The sequence below is a fragment of the Pinus tabuliformis genome, chromosome 1_2 (genome assembly GCF_031772625.1).
Source record: "Pinus tabuliformis cultivar Carrire ecotype Pingquan chromosome 1_2, CPIR1, whole genome shotgun sequence".
Classification (NCBI taxonomy): Eukaryota; Viridiplantae; Streptophyta; class Pinopsida; order Pinales; family Pinaceae; genus Pinus; species Pinus tabuliformis.
In genome coordinates this window covers 371310771-371312482 of record NC_142298.1, presented here as the reverse complement: position 1 = coordinate 371312482, position 1712 = coordinate 371310771, and the positions used below count along the sequence as shown (strand labels likewise).

General features: G+C 42.6%; 1 protein-coding gene across 2 annotated transcripts; it reads left to right on the top strand.

Annotated features, from left to right (window-relative positions):
* On the top strand, nt 1–802 carry LOC149205922 (uncharacterized). Of its 2 annotated transcripts, none has more exons than XM_089393590.1 (3): nt 1–279; nt 392–468; nt 569–802. In XM_089393590.1, the coding sequence occupies exons 1-3, from the start codon at nt 115–117 to the stop codon at nt 645–647; spliced, it is 321 nt and encodes a 106-aa protein (XP_089249716.1). In that variant the 5' UTR covers nt 1–114; the 3' UTR covers nt 648–802. The 2 variants fall into 2 exon arrangements, with proteins under 2 accessions (XP_089249716.1, XP_089249715.1); XM_089393589.1 differs by having other exon boundaries at nt 1–285.
* The last annotated feature ends 910 nt before the right edge of the window (nt 803–1712 follow it).

Below are 1712 nucleotides of genomic sequence, written 5' to 3'. Positions count from 1 at the left end.
AGCCAGCTCACAACTCTCCGTGGCCAGATGGCTCAACTTCACGTGCTGTCAATGTGTCTTGTGGAGGGTTGACCTGCTCTGGGGTTTGCGCCAGACCTCCCGCCTAATCCAACGATGGCGATCGCTCACCCTCATCGGACGGCCCAGCTCATTTTAGGGTTTGACATTTCATATATATGTCCACCGGATTCATCATTGGGTTCATTTGCTCCCTTAGCAGCAGCTGAGCTCCTTCGACAGGTTACTCTGCAACCTCCCTGGTTCATCTCTTCCTGCCAGGTACAGGTTCGATCCGCGTTCCCTTTAAGGTTTACACTTACGGTTAGCTTTCAGATTGTTGGTATTCATGTAATCTTCTTATACCCTGACTGTGTTCATTGTTTGCTTACAGTTGGGTACAGGTCCGACGCTGACCACAGCTTGTCTTCCACAGCGTGCCGGAGGGTTTGGCTGCTACGGCACTTACAGGTATGCCTATTTCGCTTACGGTTTCTTTGATGGTGAATTAATGTAATGTTGTGGGGTGATTACAGCTGAGACAGGGCTTGTGTTCTGCCTATTGTCTCAGGTCCGATACAGTGTTCCAAACCCTTGTGCGCTTAATCTGGCGGCCTCATTATGCCGGTCTGTCCAGCATGAGACCCTAGGGTCATGGCTTTCACGCCTTACTTATATTTTTATGTATTTAAATAGCTAGGGTCTCAGATTCGTCTGTCATTGTCTGTTTATTTGGAAGCTCTTTCGAGCTATTGACAGATTTGTAAGGATACGTATGAATTTATGTACTTTTGCAATAGTTAACACCTGCGGCTCACCGCTGTTTCCTCGGTCCGGATTTCTTCATGGCTTTTGTAATACTTTTTCACAGTTTCTTAACGAACGTTGTTTCCTGAATATAAAGCTATCAATAGCTGTTGATGGACAATTGATTCTTCGTTACTGGCGCATATGGGAGTTTGATATTCGGAGTGCCTCGCTGCTGTTCCTTTCTAATACTCGATAAAGTTTACAGTTATGATAGTTTCACCGCAATAGGGTTACTATGATTTAGTTCTGGAAGGTTTCACTTGTATTTGTTTTCTACAGTTCGGTTCACATTCTTTATATGCATATATACAGCGACAAGGGTTAGTCCTGCATTCGTGATATGAATGTAGAGTCTACCCTTCCGCGCACAATCTTTGCCGTAATTCCAACTAGCAGGTTAAGATGGCTATTATTCGACTGTATGCTCGCTTTGATGTTTTAGTTCGATGCTATAACTTAGTTCCTGTACAATATACTCAGATACTTTGGCTTGTTACCTGTGAATGTAACCGTTTCCAAGCCTGATGTTAGGGTTTGACGAGCATCATTGTTATTAACTATACGATGCTTCTCTTTACAGCACTGTTTTCTTATTAATATTCCGCTATACAGCTATTGGTTGGAATGATAGTTTCTGGGTTGTTGGTTTTATATGATATTTCATGCTCACACGGCACAGGCTAATACTGTATCGTTCACGTACCAACATTTCATTTACATTACCTCGTTTTGGTTTACACAGCATTAATCTATTGAACAGTTATACGCAGATAAAATTTGTAACTATAGCCTTGACTTATATATTGTTACCATTTACATGCAAGCTCAGATTCTGTGTCAGTATACTTTATATAGCTAGCTCGGCTTTTCCCGGCTTCTCAGATCTTTACATTCCAGATCTGTGC